Source organism: Eurosta solidaginis, chromosome 1, assembly GCF_040869045.1.
Source record: "Eurosta solidaginis isolate ZX-2024a chromosome 1, ASM4086904v1, whole genome shotgun sequence".
In the NCBI taxonomy this organism is placed as follows: domain Eukaryota; kingdom Metazoa; phylum Arthropoda; class Insecta; order Diptera; family Tephritidae; genus Eurosta; species Eurosta solidaginis.
In genome coordinates this window covers 260027163-260051280 of record NC_090319.1, presented here as the reverse complement: position 1 = coordinate 260051280, position 24118 = coordinate 260027163, and the positions used below count along the sequence as shown (strand labels likewise).

At 39.7% G+C, this 24118-nt stretch overlaps 2 protein-coding genes across 7 annotated transcripts; one reads left to right on the top strand and one right to left on the bottom strand.

The window, feature by feature from the left end:
* Positions 1–298: 298 nt before the first annotated feature.
* On the bottom strand, positions 299–18651 carry LOC137237203 (tRNA (guanine(26)-N(2))-dimethyltransferase-like). 5 transcript variants are annotated; one of them, XR_010948864.1, is made up of 7 exons: positions 18429–18651; positions 6367–6553; positions 5950–6298; positions 5712–5880; positions 4146–5525; positions 1634–2018; positions 299–1574 (listed from the first exon to the last, which is right to left on the bottom strand). XR_010948864.1 is itself a non-coding variant. In XM_067760553.1 (6 exons), exons 2-4 carry the CDS (start codon positions 6371–6373, stop codon positions 5845–5847), a joined length of 396 nt encoding a protein of 131 aa, XP_067616654.1. In that variant the 5' UTR covers positions 6374–6553; positions 18429–18651; the 3' UTR covers positions 299–1574; positions 1634–5525; positions 5712–5844. The 5 variants fall into 5 exon arrangements, 4 of the variants coding, with proteins under 4 accessions (XP_067616654.1, XP_067616651.1, XP_067616652.1 ...); XM_067760553.1 differs by having other exon boundaries at positions 1634–5525; positions 6363–6553; XM_067760550.1 differs by having other exon boundaries at positions 1634–5525.
* A 3579-nt stretch (positions 18652–22230) lies between these two features.
* Positions 22231–23633, top strand: 140up (RPII140-upstream gene protein). Of its 2 annotated transcripts, none has more exons than XM_067760563.1 (5): positions 22231–22662; positions 22736–22901; positions 22960–23048; positions 23112–23382; positions 23451–23633. In XM_067760563.1, exons 1-5 carry the CDS (start codon positions 22472–22474, stop codon positions 23502–23504), a joined length of 771 nt encoding a protein of 256 aa, XP_067616664.1. In that variant the 5' UTR covers positions 22231–22471; the 3' UTR covers positions 23505–23633. The 2 variants fall into 2 exon arrangements, with proteins under 2 accessions (XP_067616664.1, XP_067616663.1); XM_067760562.1 differs by having other exon boundaries at positions 22245–22662; positions 23435–23633.
* The last annotated feature ends 485 nt before the right edge of the window (positions 23634–24118 follow it).

Sequence of the window (24118 nt, the reverse complement as noted above, 5' to 3'; positions counted from 1 at the left end):
TTTTTGCATGGGGCGATTAGGTTTTGTGACCAAATGTTCCGTTTCGTTCCTATTAATGTGATCATGCATTCCGCTCCCACCTATAGGATGTGAGCATAGTACTGTGCTGTTCACACACGTCACAATGCTCGTCAAATGGCGGTCATATTCTCCGCCATTTCACTCTACATTTTCGAGTCATTTGACAATCAATTTTACTGCGGTTTTACCATTTATATAACCGTCATATAACATGAATTTTACCTACAGATTTACTTTACCTGGAGCAACCATATGATTAAAATATGAACCAAAAAAATTGAATTTTCAATATTTATTATTTTCAATATTATTATATATGTACATGAAATTGGAACTTATATTAATACAGTTGATATAAAAAAGAAGTAAGTACTTTAATAATAAATAAACTCGCTTAATTGGTTTTTGTTTTCCAATTGAAATCTTTTCTAAGCGAGCAGAAAATAATTTTAAGCTTTAGAAAAAACTCCAATTATTTGAATAATCTACAACTTAAAGCTTAATAGAAATTCAGATTAGGTTTATTTTTTTTCAGATCAAGAATATTCAACGTGTCGTGGAATCAGATTGCTGTCGTAATTGGTGAACTTAAAAATGTACGACTAGTAATTGAGTCAGACTTATTATTGTTCTAAATCTAACCATTCCAGCAATAATTCTGCAACACTTAGCAGAAGTATTGATTGGTTTCAAATCTAATTCCAACAGCAATCGTACCACGACATACTTTATTTATTTATTTATTTATTTATATGTACATGAAATTGTAACTTAAATTAATACAGTTCAAATAAAGAAAAGTAAGTATTTTAATAATAAATAAACTCGCTTAATTGGTTTTCGTTTTCCAATTGAAATATTTTCCAAGCGAACAGAAAATAATTTTAAGCTTTAGAAAAAACTATAATTATTTGAATCAATTTAAATCTAAAACTTAAAGCTAATTAGAAATTCAGATTAGATTTACTCTTTTTTTTCTGATGAAGAATATTCAAAGGTGTCGTGGAAACCGATTGCTGTCGTAATTGAATTTGAAAGTAATAAAGTAAAGTAAAATATGAATTTAAAAATGTAGGACTAGTAATTGAGTAAGACTTATTATTGTTCTAAATCTAATCATTCCAGCAATAATTCTGCAACCCTTAGCAGAAATATTGATTGGTTTCAAATCTAATTCCAACAGCAATCGTAACACGACATACTTTATTGTATATGTACATGAAATTGTAACTTAAATTAATACAGTTCATATAAAAAAGAAGTACGTACTTTAATAATAACATAAACTCGCTTAATTGGGTTTCGTTTTCCAATTGAAATCGTTTCCTGTGCAAGCACATCGCTAACCTGTGTTGGCAAAAGATATTATTATACTGTCTTCGATAGATAGTCGGACGAGCCGCTACTCGGCGAAGTAGAGATGACCGTTGTGTCGGTGGCAGCAGTTGCAACAGCAGATTCTAACTTTGCACCATCCGTACAGTGTGATGAATGCTTCACTGCCTTTTCCAATTGCTTGGCGCAAGCAATTTTTGCTGTTTGTAAAGCTTTAGCTGTAATGCAAATATATAGATGGGTTAAAGTGGTTTTCGTATGCTATTCAACAACTCACCCTATACCATCATCACAGCGTTCTCATCGATTTTGAATATGTGTACTGTTTCAGTATTCAGACCCAGTTCGTTTGGTGCAATATTTTCGATTTGATGAATATGTATACTATCAGTTGGGCAGACAATTAGGTGCGTTCGATTCATTCATATACTATGGGGAATTGAGCCGTAGACGCAATGACAGATATTTTTATTCTTTTTGAAGTGTAACATTTGTAAACAGTTGGGTTTCTCTGCTGTTCCATCACCAGTAGAGAGCTATTGAAGAAACGCTCGACCAAGATAATATGTTGCGATTTACGCGCATAGATTTGTTCCACCTCGTCACAATTATTGATGGAGAAAATGCGAAAGCCATATTTACCATCCAATACCGAAATGGAACTGTAGAGGAAGAAACATTTATTAAAATTTAATAAAATCAAAAAATGATAGTTGTGCTAAAATGGGGTAACGTATTGTATGTTAAAGTATAGCGAAGTCTCAGCGGCTTTGTCCTGGTCAAAATTGAGTTTGAATAGGCTTTATTCTTCATTCTTAGAAACATGTACGAAGGTACCTGGTAAGATAATAAAAATCCTCAACGCTTTTTTTGCAATAACTTAAAAAAACTCATATTCAAACTTCTGCTTAACTTCTACATATCAATAGCTACCTTTACCACCAGGAGTCACTATTGCTTCTACGCCTATGCTATTGTTTCCTACACCGATGAGCTTTGTAATAAAATAAACAGCTATCTCCCCAATCTCTCCATTTTTGTCGCCTCGCGAAACCTGATATTGTAACGAACCAAATCATCGGTGATCTTATTTAAAACATGGCCGCGCCAAATGTCGACCATATGACATTACCCTACCGACTGTCTTACACCTTAAAATTTTGGGTGTGACTTTCATCAGGACCTACATTTTGGTGAGCACGCAGCCGCAATTGTTCCGAGAATTCAGAGCCGTACCAAAATCCTCAAATCCCTCGCTGGCAGTACCTGGGGAAAGGATAAAGAAACGCTCATGACTACACACAAAGCAATTAGCCAGCCGATTAAGTGCTATGCGTTACCCATATGGTCGCAAAGCCTAAAAATTACCCACTGGAAGAAGCTACAGGCCTGCCAAAATACTGCTCTCAGAATTGCAACGGGCTGTCTTCTTATGTACGTAGAACACCATCTGCATAATGAGGCGAGAATACTCCCCATCAGGGAGAGAAATGAGATGCTGACCAAACAGTTCCTGTACCCAGAAACCTGAGCATCCCAATAGACATCTGATTGGTCAACCAGCACCGCCTAGGGGCCTAAGGAGTCATCTCCGTAAGCATTTTGAGGAAATACGGCTCCTGAGAACCCAGCCGTATGAAGCGAAAAAACACAAGCAGGTCCTTGGTGAACTCCATAAACAAGCGTCGGACCTTTATGCTAGGAATTGCCCGGTGAATCCAGTATTCAAAGAAAAGTATCCAAACCTCGCGGAAGAGGAACGCATACTCCCCAGAGAAAAGCGAGTCACTCTAGCTCAACTTCGTTCTGGATACTGTAACAGGTTAAACTCTTACCTATCCAGAATCAACCCCGACATACAAAATCTGCTAGCACTGACCAAGCCTAATTTAAAGGCATGTGACGCCAGAAAGCAGTGACGAGTCAGAATACCAGTCATGAGTCTACAGGCCTCCCTTTTTAATGATATAAGTAACTTTGTTTGTCTAAGGTTGTAAGACCTACACATAATCTTCGACAATTTACAGCCCCGTGCTTGGATCCGCGCCTTTCCTGCTGGTAGATCATGTGTACCTCTCGCATTCTCTTAATCAGGCAATTAAGATATAAAGGTAATTCTTTACTTTAGCGCCCAATAATGTAAGTCATGAATAAAATAACTTCTGAAACAGGTAGAACAAGTAAGGGTGTCTAAGTTCGGGTGTAACCGAACATGAGCTTCATTTGTACATTTCATTTCAGATGAATTACTTTTCTACATAATTTTAATTAGTTCTTGACCAGCCTTAATGTAAACGGTTTACTTGAGCTGGCCGGTCAAAGCACTTCATATAGGGTGTATGTGTCCGCAATGTTACCAGAATCGGTGTGATGACCAAACGGAAAAGCCCGATTGGCAAATACTAGAAGTTTTCAAGGTAACAACTAAAATCCTGGCTCTAAGTCTGATAACTATGCTTCCTCGAGGGAACGGAGCCTTAGCTACGCGCGCGCAAAAACGAACGCATGCACTAAGCATGAGACCCCCGGAGGGAATGTCCTCGTAAACACTCGCCTCATGAGCCTCAAGTCTTCTTTCTTCAGAGGCAAGAGCAACTTTGTTAGTCTAATATGATAAGGAGTGCAAATGCCTGATTTGAAGGCCTTCTTACATGAGTTAAGAAATCTATTCATTTAAAAAGTTAAGAAAATGGAGAGGAAAAAGGTAAGAATATTTTTGTTAAGTCCTGATGTGTGTCATGCGTTAAGGGGCCGAATAGTCACCGATAGAATACGATAAGGAAAATTACCTTCAATCACACGTTCACATCGTGCCGAACACGAACAAAGTAGTAGGAGCACGTACATATAGCTCATTTATTTCAATAGTGTCATAACTCAAAAAACATGACTTTTGAGTTAATAACATATAAACGTACCCAATATCATAATCTATGTTGCATAAAAAAATCTTTGTGATCAGTTAAAACTTTACCACTATAGCACAATGAAAATAAGCCTTTATATGGGCAACATATGGCAGTTAAAATCTTTGAATGGCTCTCCTGGAAAATTGTGTTTTTGGAGTTATGACACCATTGAAGTAAATGAGCGATATGTTATTATGCGAACCCATATTTTTACGTAAAAGTCCAACGATCACGGATGTTACGGCTTTATTTGAGGTTGTTGTTGTATTAACGGTAAAGACACCCCCAAAGGTTTGCAGCAGCTTTAACTCCGACGTCGGCAGTATGACATCATCCATGACATCATAATAAAAAATTTGGGTAATTCTTTACTTTAGCTCACAACTGCTAAAACTCGTCTAAAAATATCGGGAGAGGTGTCAAAAGACGCGCTTTGGACCCAGGATCACGAATCTGAAAGCGGAAATTGGAAATTTTATTTCGTTTCGGAGATATTTGCAAACAAAATTAAAAATTTTCATGTGGATATTGTAATTTTGATGATTTTGTGGTACCCACAAGAAAAACTGTGGGTAAAAGTGTTTTGCGCGGATATAATTTGGGTCTCCAAACCGGTGTTGGACCCACCCAGGGTAATTTTTTATAAGCGCGGCCGAAGGCCCCCAATGCAGAAAGCTGTTCTGCACAAAAATACTATGGATCCCACCTCCGGTTTCGGAGCGCTCCGTGGCCATTTTGCGGTTTTTTTAAATATCTTGTGACAGAAATTAAATTCTTAATTTCCACTCTCGGATTCGTGGTCCAGGGATCAAAACGTTATATTTTGTTGAACCACAGCAGACAAGACGCGGTAATCTTCCAGGGTTTTCGTTACGAAATATCTTTTCCAGATAAGCTTATACCACTTGAGCACGCTACGTTGTGTTATTATTTTATCCAATAGTTTCTTAATGGTTGCCCCATCATTTGAAATTGTGGCCTTGCCACTGGAATCAAGAATATGCTTGTCCGTATTACATGAACCCAATATAGTGCGTACAGCGTCCACAATTGAATGCGAGGTATTGATGTTGGATATGATGAATATTTTTTACATAAAAACTCATGTACCCAATACAAGTTCAGGCATACCGCCGATAACACACCTTTTAAACGACGTTGTGTGTCCAAATCACTTAGCGGTTTTTCTTCTATGATTTGTAGCAATTCTTCAACAAACGTTGGATCATGTATGGGATGCGACCAAAGTGGACCGCCCATCTATATTTGGGAATATAAGAAACAATTTGGTGTGAACAATTGGTGCCAGTTAACCCTCTGAAAAAGCGACTGACGCGTCTTTTTGAACGGACATAACCGTTTAAACGGTTAAGCACCAATTAAGTAAGAAGGAAATAATTTGATTTATTCGAGTTTAAATACTTAAGTGGGATAGTTGAAACTTACATGATGTTTATCACCGCAATACGCACAATTTGTATTAACATTTGGTCCAGTTGGTATACCGAATTTTACTTCCGCATTGCCTTTATCTGAGATCTTGCCTTTTACAATACCCATAGGCTGTAGCGTATAGGTATCACAACCAGTGCATTGAAATACCATTCATTGTTTGCTGTGTTCATAATATAAAGATATGGTAAGTAATGGATTGTGGTAAAAGGCCAAAATGCTGTATACCAACCTCATGCATACGCACAAATACGCGTATATAAAAATTGGCAGAAATGCTCAAAAGTGGCTCAATATATTTTCCATAACGATTAGAGTGCGTTTCAATGCAATGCAATAGTATACGCAATCCCATCTCATGGCAGCATTTCATACGCAAAGGCACAGAACTATATTTGGCATTGCAGGCTTCAGGCGTATTGCCTGCCAGCACAGCCATATCATTCCCAGTTACAATTAATGAACCCCCACTTGTCAGTGAATGTATAGCGCCATCCAGAAAGCGATTCGGACAACCATAAGGATCTAGGTCTATAACATCGAAACGCTTCTCATATGAAGTTGAAAGGTACATGAGAGTCCTATTGCGAATTTTATTATTGATTATTACAGTTAAATCACTAGCTATTGATTCGTATATCAAACCTACATTGCATCCCCTTCGCTTGGCACAATTAAATGTTCCACTCCATTGTGTCGCATATTTACGCTAATGGATTCTACTGCCACCTTAGATAGATCATTTGCAACAATTTCACGCACGTCTGGTACTTCTTTTGCATAACTTATGCTACGTAAACCTGTTGCAGCAAGCGCTTCCAATATTCGCAGTCCACCTGTTATGGAAACGCATTTACAAGGGAGCAGTAAGGAAGGCGGTCGGCATGATGTGTTGGTGCACAGTGGCTAGTCATTGTCGGCTGGGGCGTGTCCTTGCCAACCTTACTGTTCCTGCGCCATAAGCAGAAAAATGTTCCTATCATGCCTATCAAAACGAGCAGCTGTCAAATTCAAAAAAAAACCTAACAGAAGCGCAGAGACAACTCAAAACGCTTAAAAATTCAAAATAAAACAACATCCGGCCGAACCGGATGTCACGGACAGACCGTTGACATTCAAAATCTAAATTCAAAAAAAAATTCAAAAATTTAAAATTAAAAAAAATAACCGCAAAAAAAAATTACCGAACCGGACATGGCCGGTTACCAACGTTGAAAATCAAACTAAAAAAAAAACGGCTGAAAAATAAAAATACAAATAAAAAGGCCGAATATATATAGGGGGGCGCCGCGGGTGGTGTTGCGACGCCCGGTGCTTTATCCCACCCTCAAATAACCATGGCCACCGACGCACCTAAAATTTCGGTGGCCCCTTACCTGTCTTACCTTATGCCTTCCAAATAATTGGCGACGCCAGCATTCCCATTTCAATTACAAATTTATTTATAACTCATCATTTATAAAAAAAAAATTTATATGAAGATGTATATATATACTACTCGATCCTGAGTTTTATCTAAATTTGTTTTCTTCAAAATAAGGTATACGCATTAAGTTATAGAGAAAAATGTGATAAAATGCTTGTTTAAGAGGTACAAGAAATAATTTCGAACAAAGAAATTTGTACATAAGTATCTATTTGATAGAGTTCATTTCGATCCCGGTATTAAGAAACATGAATAGTAAATATTAACTTTGTAAAGCCAAAGTAATAATTCCTTTTTGGGGCTTTAGACGTTTTTAAATGGTTCTAAAACAAGTTTGGTTGCAAGTTTATTGCAGCTTTTCAAATAAATGATCCTTCTTTTACTAATAAAAGGTGTTTAATATCTTTAACTGCTATTCTTTTGTTCGCAGCTGTATGTACATATAACATTTTCTTTTTTTTTTGTTTTTTTTTTTTAAGAAACAATTATACAGGAAATTGTATTCCTTCTTATTATAACTAAATTTGATAACATTGTTGCTGCTGTTGCTCTGGTTTACAGGTCATTTGCTGGGAAAAATGTGTAATTCATCTAAATGCTCTTTCGAATTTATTTCCATACTGCTGAATAGATTTTAATTTCATAGGTATGCTTGTACATGGCAAATAACGTGGAAACCAAGCGACGCACACTGGAGTAAAAAAAAAATACCTTAAAAATAGTTGTAGTTATTTGGCTCAAAATTCCTATAGTAGATCGTGGACCGCATTACAGAATTTGCAGACTTCTTAACATTTACATTTTATATATTCATTTCTAGATATTCTTGCGTTCCACTCGAAAACGTCTACGCCAATATGCTGGAAGTGTTTTTTTTTAAACCGGGCATTCTCTTTTTTTTGTTGGGTATACTAAATTTGGTGTTCGCTTTCTTTCTTCTATATGCATGTAAATGCATATGCTTAAGTTAATTATATATATAGATGTATGAACCGCGTTTTAAATAGTTGTTTCTCTAAATGTTTTCTTTTTTTTTTTTTTTAAACCAACATTATTTTATTTTAACAATTGCGCTAATGGTTTGAATTCTGACCGGACTTCCTACACATTCATAGGGTACATAAACGCACGACCCATAACCAAAAGGCAAGCATTAGCGCCCAAAGATGCGTCCGCGCTTTTAAGCACAAAAAAAAAGGAACTGACTCACCCAGTAGGCCGGCGTTGATGGTTGTTTCACTCTGGTCTGAGGTGATCGAGCGGACCTGGTGGCAAGGCAACTTCGTGTGGACCTTTACCTTCTGGATGACTTTGTGCTAACTTGGGCGTTCGCTGTATTACGCTGCAGCGTACTGCTGGCCCTGGAGGCGGATGGGGTGTTGGACGCTTTCCAAAGGTGGTGGTGTACTTCGCAAACGTAGAGAAAGAGGTCTATCTTCGAGTATCAAGGCTTCTCCTCACAATTAGTTAGTGCCGTCCGAATCCGAGTCGGAATCCCTAGAACTTTCCTCACTAGGTTTGACTTGGAAGCGCTGACTTACTACTTCAGCTGGATATTTGGATATTCTTGTAAGGGTTATTACCACTAGTTCCTCGGCATTTTGCTGATTGTTCTTTGGCCTTTTAAATGACCTTCTTCCTTGTTTTCCAAAATTTTTCCCACGTTTTTCTCGGCCAGTGCCGGAAACTCAATCAATTCTTTTTATTTTCTCGGTTTCGAATAGCGTTTTGATATTTGATTTGTACGGATTTAAAAAAAGGTATATAAATCGTTGATACGATAAGACTTGGCAAAAGCAGACACGTTATGGTCTAGCTCCGTTCATCAGCGTGGCAAATCCAAAAAGGAAAGAGAAGGGGCCGAGCGAAAAACTTTTTGTCCGGAACTCGTGGTGGTTTTTTTTTTTTTTTTTTCTCTCCCCGTCTTCTAGTGATGGCCGGTCTGTCTGTTCCCTTCTTTTTCGATATTTTTCATCGCAACCCTTTCCACATCGCTAGGTGTGTTCCCGTGAACACGCTCCCAAGTGGGTCGTAGCCGTAGACCGTAGCAGCAGACCGTAACAAACCTGCTTCGCTTTGAAGACCTGACGATGAAGCGAACAGGGAACCGGATCATCTGTGGGAAGCCATTGCCAGGGATCTCCGATGACAAGCAACGTGGGGCACGACTCACCCCTGAGATAAGAGTCTCAAAGTCCTACTACGAAGCTAGCCGGGCAACATGGGGCCATCAAAAAAAAAGTTAAGTCAAATTTGGGAATTAATTCTGTTTCCTAGTTTAAAAGGGCTTTGCGGCAATTAGACATTTGTTATGGAGAACTCGTCAAAACTCCGAAAGGTTTCAGTGGTTATCGCCCCCACAAAAGGCAAGACAAAAAAAAAATAGACATTTTGATACGGAGAACTCGTCCAAACTCCGAAAGGCTAGTCCGACCTAAGCGTGGACTGCCAGGGTGTTCACGGTCCTCGGTGAGTACGCGTGTGAACAACCTATGAGGTCAGTGCTCGGGGAGAATACTGGGCGAGATGTCCCCGACCGCCAAAACGCCCAGACAAAAAAAAAGGTCCAATTGGTGGGTGTATAAAAAAAAATCAAATTGTAAATTGGCAAAAGAAACGTTTTCTAGTTCATTGCGGGCGAATGTCCGACGCGTGAAAGCGACCTATCAATTTCCCGTTTAGGTCCTCGAGATCATACAATGCGTTGCCTATTTTTCGAAGCACGCGACACTTCAGGTATTTGGGTAGGAATTTGGCATTAATGCCCTGTTTAAAATTACTTAAGGCAAAGTTTCTCCGAAAAACTTCCTGACCTTCCTTATAGTTGACGTGTCTAGAGCGCTTGTTATAGGTGGTTACTCCCCTATCTTTGGCCTGATCTAAATTTCTACGGATCTGCTCACGAATATTAGTCAACTTGTCAGCTCGGCTTACTACCTTGACCTGGTCTTCTCGAAGGCTGCCGAGTTTCCCTAAAATGTTGTACGTTGAGGCATGTTGGACCATGTTTTGGCCATATAACGCAAAGTATGGAGAACACTGAATCGCTGTATGAAAATCACTTCTCAAAACTGATAAAATCTCGGGTATATGCTTATCCCAATCAGTATGGTCAGGTTTATCTTTTAGGAAAATCCTAATCTTAGAAACAATTTCTCTGTTGACGCGTTCGGATGCGTTCGCTTGGGGAGAATATAGCCCCGTCCTCACGTGCGTCACCCCGTAGTTTGCAAAAAATTGGTTCATTTCCTTCGAGATAAACTGTTTACCATTGTCACTGTGAATAAACTCGGGGACCCCTACAGCCGGAAAAATTTCTGAAGCGAAGTAATTTATAACGTTAACGTGGTAGCTCTCTGCATGGGCTTTAGCCAAACGTATTTTGAAAAATGGTCTAGTACTATGAAAAGAAATTGATTTCGCCGCTTAGATCTCGGATACGGCCCTAGAAAGTCGCAATACAACCGCTGAAATGGCCTTTCGGATTCAAAGGCACTCCCTATAGGTGGTCTCGACTGCTGATTGGTGGGTTTTACCGTTTTGCAGGTGTCACAACGCTGGACGTAGTCCCTGACGTCCTTAGCCTGCTGCGGCCAGAAGTACTTCTGCCTAACACGTTCTAAGGTTTTCAGCCATCCGCCATGGTAACTCCGGTTAGCGTCATGTGCTAATCTCACTGCTTCCTCAGTCAACCCTTTTGGCAACCATAAACGCCACAGCGAGTCTTCTTCCCCTTCCATCCCCTTACGAAACTTAACTCTTTTGAAAATTACACCGTCCACCACTCGTAAATCCGGAAGTGATTCCTCGTTTTCGGTGACGGTCCGAATTAAGTCTAAATACTCCTTGCTGGCAAATTCGGGAGAGACTAAGTCTATTTCTCCGGGTGTGGTAGTGAAAGTTAATTCGTCAACGTCAAAACGCGACAGCGCGTCTGGTACTACATTCAGGGTGCCCTTACGATGTTCCATTCTAAAATCGTATCTTTGCAGTAAGAGTGACCATCTCGCCAACCTCCCGCTCAAGTCCTTTTGTGTCATCAACCACTTGAGACTGGAGTGGTCCGTAATAATCCGAAAAGGTAATCCTTCGACATAGGGTCGGAAACGCTTCACGCTAATTATGGCTGCAAGACATTCCAGCTCGGTTACTGTATAATTGCGTTGAGCATTATTCAGCTTTTTCGATACGAACGCGATTGGGTGCTCAGCGCCGTCATCATCGACCTGGAACAACACTCCGCCAACACCTATTTTGGAAGCGTCGCATTGTATTACGAATTCTTTGGAAAAGTCTGGTTGGGCCAAGACAGGCGCCGAACTCAAGGCTACTTTTAGTTTTTCGAATGCCTCTATAGCTTCAGGAGTAAGCTTGAACGGGCCTGCTGACTTGCGGAGACAGTCGGTCAAGGGACCTGCCAAGTCCGCAAAATTGGTAATAAACGCTCGGTACCAATTCGCCATGCCCACAAACCTACGCACTTGCCGAGGGGATTTAGGGATCGGGAAGTTTTGTATTGCTTCTACTTTTCCCGGATCCACTTTCAGACACCCGCTGCCTATCAAGTACCCTAAGTAGCGTATTTCCTTCTGACAAAATTTACTTTTTTCCACATTTATTGTCAGACCTGCATCTCTCAAACAGTTCGCCACTTCCGCTAGCAATTTTAGATGATCCTCAAAATTAGTGCTACATACCATCAGATCGTCCAGGTAGACAAAGACGTTCTCTCGCAGACGCGAAGGGATCGCCTTGTCCATCAGCCTACTCATAGTCTGCGGTCCATTGCACAGACCAAATGGCATCACCTTGAAGTGGTACAGAGGCCTCCCCGGAACTGCGAATGCTGTTTTTTCCTTAGAGGACTCTGTCAATTTGATCTGGAAGAACGCGTCTTTCAGATCAATGCCACTAATAAAATGCGTATCTTTCAGTCTGCTCAATAAGCCGTTGATATGAGGCAGGGGGTACGAATCCTTCTTAGTCACCGCGTTGACCTTTCTCGAATCTATACACAGCCTGACTTTGCCTGGTTTCCGGACCAGTACTACAGGACTACACCACGGGGAGTTGGATTCTTCTATAACTCCTAACTGTAGTAACCTGTCTAGTTCTCTAAAAGCTTCGGCTTGCCTCGGCGGCGAAAGAGGAAAATGCTTGCTTTTTATAGGCACAGCATCACCGGTGTCGATGTGATGCTCCACTAATTTAGTTTGCCCTAGGCCTAACTTCTCGTACGAAGGAAACGTCTCGATGACTTTTCGCAATTCTGATTTCTGTTCTGGTGACAATTCATGGAGGTTAAGTTCCTCTTCCTTTTCAAGCCTAGTCTCTAAGCACTCTACGCTCGGGAATATTTCGGGAGCTAACGCAAATGCTCTCCAAAAATCTACCCCGAAGTATGCTTCTTGGAGCAATGAGGGAACAAGGTAAAAACGAATAATCTTTGTGATATTTTTAAAAGTGACCGGTAGAGATACTGAGCCTAAAATTTTTTGCTTGTTGCCGCCCGCGGTATATACGAACGCATGTAAGGGCTGATATTCGAAGCCGTTATCCTCTAGGAATTCTACTCCATTTTTCCCTAAGATGGAGACGTTGGCTCCCGAGTCTAACAACCCTACAAGAAAACTATTTTTAATTCTAGCCTTTACTAAAGGCCTTTCGTCCTCTGTAAGCGTTAACGTGGTGGCTTGCAGCAGTCTACGCTCCTGTACTCTCCTGTGGTATCTCTTCCTACACTTCAAAATATTGTCCGATACCGGATATTGGTCAAAAATGGTATGTCTTATTTGTTCATACCTATCCTCCCTTTCTTCTAGGGTTGGGAAAAGTTGCGTTTGGCACGCGACATCCCTATGCTGGCGTCGCAGAATTTTGATTTGCTCGCCCATCGTGAAAGAGGACGTTCGACTCTCGGATTCAGAACTATTCGAATCGTCAGTACTATCGGGGAAGGTTATTATTACAGTCGAGGGTTCTTCTGCCAGGGTACTACTGCACCTCGGAAGCTCACCACCTCCATGCAGAGATTCGCCCTCTGGTTCAGCGCACGGGACGACGCCTCGAGCACTGGCTGATGTGGGAGCTATGAAGCCGAACGAGGTTCCCCCATCTTCTCGCTCGGGTACTGGTTTCCCTGCCTGCGATGGTCCCTAGGGCATTTAGGAGTGAATACACCCTTATACCCACATTTAAAACAAAAAGGACTTTTTATGGGTTCCTCGCAATATATATAGGAGTGCCCCATTCCCTGGCAATTCCAGCACTGGATTCCCGAGTAGTCCGGTCTTCTGCTGCGTCTATATTCCAGCGCCTCTATCTGCGGATCTATCTCGCCGTCCTCGCCTTCCATCGTCATGTCCGGGGTTGTCACGCGTGCCTCGCTTACATGCCGTCCTGGGTAATTGGCTCCCAGCAGCTTGCTCTCTTTCAGCACTTGTTCACCTCGGCGTGCTACATCGCGCAGATCATGGAGGTTCCTTACGTCCGCATTAAAAAGCATTAGCTTAAGGCTACTGTTGACGTTCCTTTTTATTATGTCAATCAGTAGAAGCTCTGACATCGGCTCCCTTAAGCGCGCGTTCAAGGAGATTATGTCCGCGTGAAACACGTCATAACACTCACTTGCCTTTTGCTTGCGCATGCAGATCTCCATCATGATCTCGTGGTCCGTTTTCAAGGTGCCAAACTCTCTCTTTAAGGAGTAGCACAAAAAGGCATATGTCGCATTTGGGTTTTGTTTTGTGAACAGCCAGTACCATTCTTCGGCTCGTCCCGAAAGGAATAAGTGGAAACTGGCCATTATTTGTTCGTCAGGGCATTGTGTGCGCTCACACAAGGTGTTTAATTTGAAGAGGAAATCGCTTACACTCCCAGTGCCGTCGAATGCGATTTTCCACTCCTGCGGTTTTACTGTTATGCTGCTTGGAGTCGGGTACATTGGCGGTACTACCGATGGTAATGGGTTACGGTCCATCCTGCTTGCGTTCCTGTGTTGCTGGTGTGCTTGCTGCGTGGATTCGAGAGCGGCGTTGAGCTGGGCCATGTTGGCTCTAATTGAGCCCATCTCTCTCCGCATTTCCTCCTGCGAAGCCTGGAACAGTTGGTGTAGCACGTCCACCCACGAGCCTCCACGAGTGGCTTCGTCCTGCATTCCTAGGGGGTTCGCCTGATCACTGGTAGCGTCCCCAAAATTTCCAACCTCTTGATTTGGTGGTAAGGCACCCGCTCCATCTGGTGCATAGTTCGACACATTGGTCATTATCCCCGAGATGTTGTGTGTGTTTAGCAGCGATGCATTTAAATTGCTGGTGCTTACAGGTATGTCCAGTTTGTCGCGGTCGTCGTTCGGGCCCGAGCCTATATGAGTCCCCGCGGGATTTCCGTAGGATCCTCCTACTGGGGTATGCACCACCAAAGGACGCCTTGCTTTCGAAAAAGCCCCCCTATTAGCACCGCCCCGGTGCTGGTTCCCTCGTAAACTGCCCGCACTCTCGAACGGAGTGTTCCGGCCCGTTTGCCCGTAGGACTGGTCACGCGACATAATCCGTTAGAAAAAAAAATTCTTTGTCAAATAGTATTCGGAAAAAAAACCTTCTGTTCCCAGAAGATGGTTTGTTAAAAGAGAAAAAAAAAAGTTTATATATCTATATATAAAAAAAATTGTGCGAGAATTAATGCAATCATTTATCAATGATCGCACCAAAATAGAAAAAAAAATTCAAAAGCTGAAAAGAAAACGGTTAGTTATCTATAAATTTTATATGAACAATGTAGGTGGTGATGGGAACGCTGACATCCCATCATTAGAAGGCAGTAGGCTAGGCAAAAAAAAATTTGATACAAACACATTCATACTTGGCCCTAGTGCTCCCAACCGCAATCGAGGGGGGGTCTTAAGGCCCCCTCCGAGATAGGTTGGGCCCACTAGGGTCCGTTCCAGGCACCCACGGGTTGATCTCAACACGCCCAGCCGCAACGCAGGGGCAGTCTCCAGGGGCTTGCCCCTGGGACTGGTTGGGGGTGTTGAGGCCTCCCGTCCATTCTCCCTGGACACGCCTCCTGCCTCCGCCGCAATGGGTGGAGCGGTTTCGAAACCGCTCCCCCAGTCTGGTGGGACAGGAAGGGGTGCCACTCTGAATCCCAGCTCAACCCATCACCATCCAGGTGGTATTCCAAGCTACCACCTGGGACGTGGGATGAGCTGGGGTCCTCACTACAAGCGCACACACATTCACCCTGGACAACACAAATTCGGCTAAAGGAACCTAAAAAAAAACTACTTTACAAAAAAAACCCAAGTTAGCGGACATATAATTTTCCATAGCCGACTAACGGACAACATTCCGGGGAAAATAAAAACCCCAACTACAAAAAAAATAAAGTGCGTGCAGCACTGCCTCATCGGGTGAATACAAAACCCCGATAACTGACGTTAAGTCACGTGGCTCCGTCAGCCACTGCCCCCGATGACCAGCCCGGACAACCTGATCCGTCTAACCATCCCACCGCAACGTAGGTGGCAGCTTCTGTGGCTGCTCACTCGGACTGGTGGGATGGTCAACCTCACAGGTTGACCCGACTGACCCTCGCGGCCAGCGCCTCAGGTGCCACGTTGGGCGCCATCTGTTATGGAAACGCATTTACAAGGGAGCAGTAAGGAAGGCGGTCGGCATGATGTGTTGGTGCACAGTGGCTAGTCATTGTCGGCTGGGGCGGGTCCTTGCCAACCTTACTGTTCCTGCGCCATAAGCAGAAAAATGTTCCTATCATGCCTATCAAAACGAGCAGCTGTCAAATTCAAAAAAAAACCTAACAGAAGCGCAGAGACAACTCAAAACGCTTAAAAATTCAAAATAAAACAACATCCGGCCGAACCGGATGTCACGGACAGACCGTTGACATTCAAAATCTAAATTCAAAAAAAAATTCAAAAATTTAAAATTAAAAAAAATAACCGCAAAAAAAAATTACCGAACCGGACATGGCCGGTTACCAACGTTGAAAATCAAACTAAAAAAAAAACGGCTGAAAAATAAAAATACAAATAAAAAGGCCGAATATATATAGGGGGGCGCCGCGGGTGGTGTTGCGACGCCCGGTGCTTTATCCCACCCTCAAATAACCATGGCCACCGACGCACCTAAAATTTCGGTGGCCCCTTACCTGTCTTACCTTATGCCTTCCAAATAATTGGCGACGCCAGCATTCCCATTTCAATTACAAATTTATTTATAACTCATCATTTATAAAAAAAAAATTTATATGAAGATGTATATATATACTACTCGATCCTGAGTTTTATCTAAATTTGTTTTCTTCAAAATAAGGTATACGCATTAAGTTATAGAGAAAAATGTGATAAAATGCTTGTTTAAGAGGTACAAGAAATAATTTCGAACAAAGAAATTTGTACATAAGTATCTATTTGATAGAGTTCATTTCGATCCCGGTATTAAGAAACATGAATAGTAAATATTAACTTTGTAAAGCCAAAGTAATAATTCCTTTTTGGGGCTTTAGACGTTTTTAAATGGTTCTAAAACAAGTTTGGTTGCAAGTTTATTGCAGCTTTTCAAATAAATGATCCTTCTTTTACTAATAAAAGGTGTTTAATATCTTTAACTGCTATTCTTTTGTTCGCAGCTGTATGTACATATAACATTTTCTTTTTTTTTTGTTTTTTTTTTTTAAGAAACAATTATACAGGAAATTGTATTCCTTCTTATTATAACTAAATTTGATAACATTGTTGCTGCTGTTGCTCTGGTTTACAGGTCATTTGCTGGGAAAAATGTGTAATTCATCTAAATGCTCTTTCGAATTTATTTCCATACTGCTGAATAGATTTTAATTTCATAGGTATGCTTGTACATGGCAAATAACGTGGAAACCAAGCGACGCACACTGGAGTAAAAAAAAAATACCTTAAAAATAGTTGTAGTTATTTGGCTCAAAATTCCTATAGTAGATCGTGGACCGCATTACAGAATTTGCAGACTTCTTAACATTTACATTTTATATATTCATTTCTAGATATTCTTGCGTTCCACTCGAAAACGTCTACGCCAATATGCTGGAAGTGTTTTTTTTTAAACCGGGCATTCTCTTTTTTTTTGTTGGGTATACTAAATTTGGTGTTCGCTTTCTTTCTTCTATATGCATGTAAATGCATATGCTTAAGTTAATTATATATATAGATGTATGAACCGCGTTTTAAATAGTTGTTTCTCTAAATGTTTTCTTTTTTTTTTTTTTTAAACCAACATTATTTTATTTTAACAATTGCGCTAATGGTTTGAATTCTGACCGGACTTCCTACACATTCATAGGGTACATAAACGCACGACCCATAACCAAAAGGCAAGCATTAGCGCCCAAAGATGCGTCCGCGCTTTTAAGCACAAAAAAAAAGGAACTGACTCACCCAGTAGGCCGGCGTTGATGGTTGTTTCACTCTGGTCTGAGGTGATCGAGCGGACCTGGTGGCAAGGCAACTTCGTGTGGACCTTTACCTTCTGGATGACTTTGTGCTAACTTGGGCGTTCGCTGTATTACGCTGCAGCGTACTGCTGGCCCTGGAGGCGGATGGGGTGTTGGACGCTTTCCAAAGGTGGTGGTGTACTTCGCAAACGTAGAGAAAGAGGTCTATCTTCGAGTATCAAGGCTTCTCCTCACAATTAGTTAGTGCCGTCCGAATCCGAGTCGGAATCCCTAGAACTTTCCTCACTAGGTTTGACTTGGAAGCGCTGACTTACTACTTCAGCTGGATATTTGGATATTCTTGTAAGGGTTATTACCACTAGTTCCTCGGCATTTTGCTGATTGTTCTTTGGCCTTTTAAATGACCTTCTTCCTTGTTTTCCAAAATTTTTCCCACGTTTTTCTCGGCCAGTGCCGGAAACTCAATCAATTCTTTTTATTTTCTCGGTTTCGAATAGCGTTTTGATATTTGATTTGTACGGATTTAAAAAAAGGTATATAAATCGTTGATACGATAAGACTTGGCAAAAGCAGACACGTTATGGTCTAGCTCCGTTCATCAGCGTGGCAAATCCAAAAAGGAAAGAGAAGGGGCCGAGCGAAAAACTTTTTGTCCGGAACTCGTGGTGGTTTTTTTTTTTTTTTTTTCTCTCCCCGTCTTCTAGTGATGGCCGGTCTGTCTGTTCCCTTCTTTTTCGATATTTTTCATCGCAACCCTTTCCACATCGCTAGGTGTGTTCCCGTGAACACGCTCCCAAGTGGGTCGTAGCCGTAGACCGTAGCAGCAGACCGTAACACACCGTCGTATTTTACACCACCAGCCGTGTATGGTTTCTTGTCATTAGCATTGCTTGCTTTCCTTTGTATTTTGTGGATTTTTATGCGCCGCCGCTTCCCGCTCTCTTATCAACCGTTTTGTGTATACATTAAGTACTGAAATACTTAAATCACGATTAAATTCTTGTACTGGATTGTAGAATACGGCCCCGCCGGCAATAATTTCTGTAGTGCTTTCTTTGATCACACGTTCGGTTGCTCTGTCGTTCGTAGCGATCTGTTAATTCATAAAATTTAGGGCGATTTTGTTAATAACGCGAAACATATATTTACCTTATTTTCAGATATTTCCTCAACTTCCATTTTGGCTTTAAACTGCTGTGCATCCAAGTTTTTGTTATCAGCTGTTCGGTGGTGGCATACGCTGGCTGCTGCTTTCGTTGAACAGTGAATCGTGGAAACTGTTTCAACAGAGGAAATATTTAAACATTACAGATGCACAACACTGTTTTTTTATAAATCAACTATGATAGCCAGCCTTGGGAGGTTGTTGCTGCTATCTTGGCCTTGCATTACCCGGTTGCTGTTGTGGTATATACCTTGGTATAACTGGATGTGGCGTCATTGCCCCACCTGGTCCAGTTGATGCGGATCACGAACAACAACCACCACGACCTACACTGTTTGGGTTCACTTTGCTGCTGCAAACACACCTCCGTCACAATAATTAATGGAGACCATGGAGGGGTATCTCAACAAGAGAGGCTATTTTATTGCACACATAGCCGTTTTTTTACACCGAATTTTCTAATCTTTTGTTTTTCAATTTTGGATAATAAATCTTAATGGCAACAAGAATTTTTTTCTTGTATGTATGTGGAAATCAAAATTTACTATTCTGCATTAAAATTGCTCACGATTATTTATACTATGCAATTACATATTTCACTTTCTTTCTTTATAAACATGCACACATTGATATGAGTTTTTTTTGCTAAAACACACTTTAGTAGACCAAAAAATATTAAAGAATCCGTATATTAATTTCTGCAAAATGTAAATCACACAAATTGAAAAAATTTTCCACTTTTCTGCAGAATTAGAAATGGCGAATTTTTTGCACGCAAAAATGACGTATTTGCTATCCCTAAGAAAATAATAGGTGCGAGAGAGCACGATATATTGTGGGAAAGCAAAATTTGTCAGCATGCTATTTCATTTGCACAATTTTTCATTCCAAATCGTCACCCCTGTCAAAAATTCGTGTGGCTGTGTGCGTTTTTGGTCACACGATTTTTGCAGGGGTAGTTACCTCCGTCTTGTAGGGTGGTGATCGGTGAAAATTCGCACATTCACACTTCTCGACTCAGTTTCAAAAAAAAACTTTAGATTATTTAGCTCAAATTTTAAAGTGAGATAATCCTTACGAATTTATGTATATAGAATATATAAGGCGTTTTTGTTGTTATTAAAACAATATTTTTATTTACATTAAAGCTTTCATAATTTTTTTTTTAACTTTGAAAAGACTCCTTACACCATTCCTTCATTATATGTCATTCGACTGCCTAGTCCACTGCCTTCCACTCTATTCGCAACATAAACTCAAAATAAGCTGCCAAACTATATAGCAGGCGTGCTTAACCAACGAACCGATATCATTTCGTTACGATAATTAACGTTAATAAACGAAACAAAGTAATTTCATTTCGTTTATTAACGTTAAGAACGTCAAATTAACGAAATGATTTTGTTTCGTTTTCTGCCATATCAAAACGAAATCAAATCGTTTATGTTGATTATTAATTTCAAACTATGCTGGCAAAGCTGATTGATGGCGGAGTCATAAAAGGTGAAAACATTAGGGGGACTCATGTAAATGTATAAATGCCTTATAAAGTGTGTAAACGTATAAATTTATCTAGTTTACGCACGAGCTGTCAAATTTTGTATGAAAAATCATTTACACAATTTGTATAAATTTACGCGCACATTTCATTGTGTAAACGCGATAAACTCAAAGGAATGCAACCTTGCAGATATTACAGCAGGCATTTTCATCAGAAATCTCCAACATCAGCAAGTAATTTACAAGAATATCTTAGTAAAGACGTTTTAGTTTTGATTTTTCACTTAATCTTGGTATTTTTTAATTTGTATAACAATCAAAAAAATTTTTTTGGAAATAATACAGCTAAAAAACTATCAAGTTTATCAAGAGTATTACTAGGTGCGTTCATATAACCGCGTGTGTAAATGGATATAATTTTACACCTTATAAGTTTATATGCTATCATGAGTCCCCCTATTAGCCAAGCTGATTGCAACTTTTCTCATGAATTTTGACAGTACGAACATTTCTCAGAGTATTTTTGACATTACCACCAACGAACTACACAAACAAATTACATTTACAATTTTTAACGTTAACGAAGGCTTTTCGTTTCCGTTAAAAACGAGATACAATTTATCTTGATATTTTCTTTATCGATAATATTTCGAAGTGTTTCAACGGAAACCGTGGAAATTTTTTGATAAACGATTAGATTAACGTTAAGGTGCATCCCTGCTATATAGTAAACAATGGTTGCAATTTTGTCTTGCACCATGGTTCAACATCATTGTACAGGTTTACAAGTATGATATGTATGAGAGGGAAACAATTTCTTTCCTTTTCTAACACACGGCAGTTTGACACTTCGGTCAGTGTCAAACTAGCGTGGAACCCAGTGGAACATGAGTTTTGACACTGAACGAAGTGTCAAAATTACCGGGGTTGCTTCGTCGAAAGCGACACAGGGAAGCAAAAAAGGGATCGGAATATTAGATATGGGTTGCTGTGGTGGTAAATTTTTTTGAACGAAATTAGTAGGAAATTTTAAGTGCACCCATATGGGTCCTTCAGAAAATTATAAAAAAGTCTTCAATTGGGGTATCTGAGGACGCGTAGTTATTCCAGTATTAAGAATACAAACACGGGAGTTAAGTTTTTCTACCCGTTCAAAAGTTCTCCGCGAAAAACAGTTTGAAACCGAGGTCCACTGCAATAACCCGTCCATAAAAACGGAAAAAAAATGAAAATACGCGTTTTGTCCTGTTATCAATAGTACAAAGGCGGAAAAGTATTCGAATTATTGGAAGCGAGGCAAAAACGCGTCTATTAATACCTCCCCCGACGGTTTTGGTCGTGTTTTAGCAATCTTCCCCGGTAATAAAGTATCATAATTTGTTAAATAAAATTTTCCAAAATATATGGATATTAAAGAAAGATGTAATTAAGTGCTCGTTTGAAAGTAAATAAGTATATTTCTTTGTAATATAACAATAAAAATTTTAAGCAGTTTTCGATAGCAACTACTAAATTTTTTTTGTTCCTAAGAAGTACAACAGTGCCAAATAGCATCCACAAAAAAAACGAACAAGAACAAGCATTTTATCAGGTGAGCGTTGCTGTGTATGTGCGTCCTTCTACATATCCTACTTGTAGACCTGTACTATGGTTCAACATAATTGAACCATGTCTTGCACATAAAGCTGGAGACATTGGTGCTTTATCGGTAACCGTATCGGTAACCTTTTAACAGCTGATTCGACCAACCTTATGAGAATCAATGCAATCGATTATTGGTGCCGCTAAAGTCGTAACCGTATCGTAGCCAACCAATTGGGTTTTGGTTTACCGTCGTAACGATAAACAGCTGATTACGTTAGGGATACGGATACAGCGATACGACATACGGCACCAATGACCCCAGCTTTAAGCCGGAGTCATTGGTGCCGTATGTCGTATCGCTGTATCCGTATCCCTAACGTAATCAGCTGTTTATCGTTACGACGGTAAACCAAAACCCAATTGGTTGGCTACGATACGGTTACGACTTTAGCGGCACCAATAATCGTTTGCATTGATTCTCATAAGGTTGGTCGAATCAGCTGTTAAAAGGTTACCGATACGGTTACCGATAAAGCACCAATGTCTCCAGCTTAATGCATAAACAGCTGTTAAATCAGTCGTTGGCATATTTGCTTCTCCGGCATTAAATATTGCATAAAAATTACCAAAAATATGAGTTTCCTAAGGAAAGGACGAGGATTTTTGTTGTGTGGAATTGGGGGAATTGGGCCAACTTTGCCAACTGCTCCCTCGCGAAATGACATAGTGGGTAAAGATACGCCGACATATAAAGCATATTTAGAAAATAAACCCGATCTAAATGAAACTGGATGGGACCGTCTGAAAGATATGTTTACAATTGAGTAAGAAGATTTATTTAATAATAAATTAATAAATGCGTTATACATATATTTGTTTTCTATCTTTGGGTTACAGTGAATTTGGTAGCATCTCCTCGGAATTAAACTCTATATATCAGGCTGGTTTTGTCGGATTTTTGTTCGGCGCTATTTATGGAGGTGTTACGAAATCTCGAATTGCATATTTAAACTTCATGGAGAATAATCAAGCGACAGCATTCAAATCACACCTGGATGCCAAGGTCTGTTAAACATTATCCTTGAATAAATAACAAGATTTAATATGTATTCTTTGGATAGCGTAAACTGCAAGATGAAGTTACAGTGAATTTTGCTAAAGGTGCCTTTAGATGGGGTTGGCGAATTTCGCTATTTACATCATCATATTAGTAAGTAACCGTACCAGCAAAAGCAGTATACAAAAATTTATAATATTAAAATTATATTTGCAGCGGCATTATAACATGCATTTCTGTATATCGTGGAAAATCTTCTATTTACGAATACATTTGTGCCGGTTTAGTAACTGGCAGCCTATTTAAAATGCATTTAGGTATACGTGGCATGGCTGCTGGAGGAATTGTTGGTGGAGTTTTAGGTAGCGTAGCGGGTGCAGCATCACTTGCATTACTCTATGCTTCGGGCACATCAATGGAAGATGTACGCTATTTTCAATATAAATGGAAAGTGAAGCGCGATAATCAAGTGAGCGAGGCAATGAAGGTAAGAATACACCATAATTAATATTATATGCATTTATTTTATTTCATTTAAGTCACAAAACGATTCAGTACCTACTATTTTCAAGAATCATGACGAAGAAGTTGGCGATAAAATCACTTTAGAAGCTATTAAATAAAAGTATATTAATAAAACTACGTACATATGTAAAGACTTAAATATATTTTCGAGAACAATTTTTTTTATTTTCTCTGCTCGTTAGCAAGAAATTAAAATTGTGGTTTAGAAATATATTCGGTGGTCTTTTTGATAGGTTTAAGGTAAGATTAAAATAGCCTTTGAAGTCGTTGCTTTTAAACTTTTCGTGCGTTTAAACCTAAAGACTTTTAATAATGAATTAGTAATTGTCCTTATTTTTGATTTTTCATGTACGGACACATGATGGGAAATGCATAACCAGCTAAGCCTTAAGCTGCCGAATGAAATCGCAGTCTCTATATAAACATTCAGGTTGATATTTTAAAAATCTTTTATTTTGGTTTGAAGTATAAAAATTTATTAATCAAAAATTTTCATTTTGATATCACCAAAATTTTCATTTACAAAAACTAATTCGATAGCAAAATATTTAAAGTTCAAAGTATAAAATACAAAGTTAATAATTTAACAACAATTAATAAACACTATAAATTACTTCCCCTCCAAGAAAATTTAAAACAAACAAATCATTAATTAATATTAAATGTGACCTTTTTTTGTTTTTTGTTCTTTAATGTAT

Bases quoted from the DNA above. Each gene is read 5' to 3' on its own strand.
- LOC137237203 (XM_067760550.1), bottom strand. From the start codon at position 6,419: ATGCGACACAATGGAGTGGAACATTTAATTGTGCCAAGCGAAGGGGAT. The intron at 6,299-6,366 runs GTAGGTTTGATA...AATTCGCAATAG, and splicing joins CCAAGCGAAGGGGATGCAAT to GACTCTCATGTACCTTTCAA. The intron at 5,881-5,949 runs GTTGGTATACAG...TTATGAACACAG, and splicing joins TATTTGTGCGTATGCATGAG to CAAACAATGAATGGTATTTC.
- 140up (XM_067760562.1), top strand. From the start codon at position 22,472: ATGAGTTTCCTAAGGAAAGGACGAGGATTTTTGTTGTGTGGAATTGGG. The intron at 22,902-22,959 runs GTCTGTTAAACA...TTCTTTGGATAG, and splicing joins AATCACACCTGGATGCCAAG to CGTAAACTGCAAGATGAAGT. The intron at 23,049-23,111 runs GTAAGTAACCGT...TTATATTTGCAG, and splicing joins CTATTTACATCATCATATTA to CGGCATTATAACATGCATTT.